Source organism: Glycine soja, chromosome 2 (assembly GCF_004193775.1).
Source record: "Glycine soja cultivar W05 chromosome 2, ASM419377v2, whole genome shotgun sequence".
NCBI classification, from domain to species: Eukaryota; Viridiplantae; Streptophyta; class Magnoliopsida; order Fabales; family Fabaceae; genus Glycine; species Glycine soja.
The window spans coordinates 32,595,575-32,597,774 of record NC_041003.1 but is presented as its reverse complement, the minus strand read 5'-3'; the positions used below and the strand labels follow the sequence as shown (position 1 = coordinate 32,597,774).

The 2,200-nt window shown below is 36.0% G+C and overlaps 1 protein-coding gene across 1 annotated transcript; it reads right to left on the bottom strand.

Moving 5' to 3' along the window:
• Positions 1-482: 482 nt before the first annotated feature.
• LOC114371474 (zinc-finger homeodomain protein 2-like) lies at positions 483-1,678 on the bottom strand. The gene has a single exon (XM_028328901.1). The coding sequence runs from the start codon at positions 1,491-1,493 to the stop codon at positions 741-743; it is 753 nt and encodes a 250-aa protein (XP_028184702.1). The 5' UTR covers positions 1,494-1,678; the 3' UTR covers positions 483-740.
• Positions 1,679-2,200: the final 522 nt, after the last annotated feature.

The window sequence follows — 2,200 nt, the reverse complement described above, 5'->3', positions numbered from 1 at the left end:
TAGGATTAATTATTTTATATTATTTTGAATTTTAACATATTATTAATTATTTAATTTAATTTCACTAAATATATGTTAATAAATGTGTCAAGAAATATTTAAATATATTTTTATACACATTTATTTTTTTTATTTGTCTACAATCTTAGTATTTTTTTTCTTGCATGATATGAACAATCAATTGTACGTGTTGGCTCTTTCCTATGTCTTTCTCTTCTCATTAAGGTGTGACATAAAAAAAAAAGGTATTTTTTCAATTTATCTTTCGGATTTAATTGTGATATTTTTTCATGCATATTTGACGTAATTAGTTTTCTCTTTTTTCTTGCAAATTATACATTCGAAAAGATTCTAACATTTTTTTTAATCTTTTGGCATCTACAGTTGCAACAGAAGGTTACTCTTTAATGATGTGTCTAGAACATCCTATTGAAATGCCAAAATATCCAAACACTGAATGTTCGTTGGAGGAAAATGTTAAATGACATGAAAATAAACCATGTTATAAAAGTGCAGAGATTGGAAACAAAAGTACAAATTACGATTAGTGCATAAGTACTTATATTCTTAAAGCACAAATTTATCTCAACCTTGAACAGTTGTGTTGATTTTGGATTGTAAAGAGAGCATGACAATGAAACAATTAGAGGCGAATGGTGGTTGCTATTATGGTAACTTAAAACAGAGAAACATATATATATATAGAGAGAGAGGTAACGGGGCTGGATTTTTTTTTCTGTCTAGAGCTTCTTACCTAAGGTGTTCTTGTTGTTGTTCACCCACACCTTAAGCACATGAGGTTGGATGCTAGTTTGGGCACAAAACTCCTGCACAGCACTCTCATCGTGTTTCAAAATCCTCCAGCCAAGCTTTTCTGCAAAGGCCAACATCTTCTCCTTTTGCTCTTGGGTGAACCTAGTCCTGAAACGCTTCTTGCTGGACCCGCCATGAGGAGTGGCACCACTCGTTGGGTCTGACACTGCCTCCATGTCCTCCCTCGAGGACTGGGCCCCACCAATGCCCCTTGACCTGGAGGGGAGTGCCAGTGTGGTGCATTGTTGCCCTTGCACATGGGGGTAGCCCACCTGCTCCCCATAGTACGCTGCCAACGGCAACGACGAGTGGCGGTAGTAAGGCACCAGGTAGGTGTAATTGGGGGTCTCCTTACGATGGAAGTTTCGGTGGCAGTTGCACGTGAGGCATTTTAGCGCATCCAGGGTTCCCTCCTCGCCTAGAGGCAAGAACTTGATGCATCCATCAAGTGTGTGGACGCCAGTTTTGACGGTGTGGTTCTTAAGGCACTCATGATACTTCTCATTGTCGTTGTTTTGAGCCAGGGTGGGTGGTGTTGGGGTCATTGGAATCGCCACTGGTATCGCCGTCGCCGTTGGCTCCTCTTCGCCTTGACTTGAAGGTGGTATTCCGAAGTCGTCGTAACTCGTTGTTGCTGCGGGCATCCTCAACTCAGTTTCCTCATGTTGCTTAAACTCCATTTTGGAAATATGAGAAGAATTCTGGCTTCAAAGTTGTGATAGCTAAGGGTGGTGGATGATTGAGCATATAAGGAAGCGCTGAAGAGGAAACAAACAAGAAGTGTTGAATGAACTCTCTTTCTCTCTCTCAAATAATAGTTTCAGTTTCATACACTTTTTTTCTGCTTCTCTATTTTCTCCCTGATCCCCCGACCCTCACGACTCTTAATTCTTTATCCTTGTACTAAATCCAATTACCTCAGTAATTTTTTATTAGTTTTTTTTATTTTTATAGAAACATTAATGTTTGTTTGAGGAGACATAAATTTCTTATTAGGGGAAAACATTAATTTGGGATCATTATTGCTTATAATACTAATTGATAATAGCAAACAAAAACTAATCCAGTCGTTTAAAATCATATCTTACAAGATTGTAAATTTAAATCTGACTGTCCATGAAGACTTTATTAATAAATATTTGTCAAGTAATTTTGTAATTATAATGCAATTGAAATATATGTCATTATGATTGATGCCGACACATCTTATAACACATTTCTTGTAACATGCTTCCTCCATTTTCAAAATAATTGACACTTGAAGTTTTTTCATACAAATTAAGAAAAAAAAATTATATATTAATGAGAAAATCCATAATTGATATTATATTTATATGCTCAACAAATAATGAATATGCTAGAATATTAATAATTAATTTTCTCCTAT

Coding starts and splice junctions, on each gene's coding strand:
- LOC114371474 (XM_028328901.1), bottom strand. CDS start 1,493: ATGGAGTTTAAGCAACATGAGGAAACTGAGTTGAGGATGCCCGCAGCA.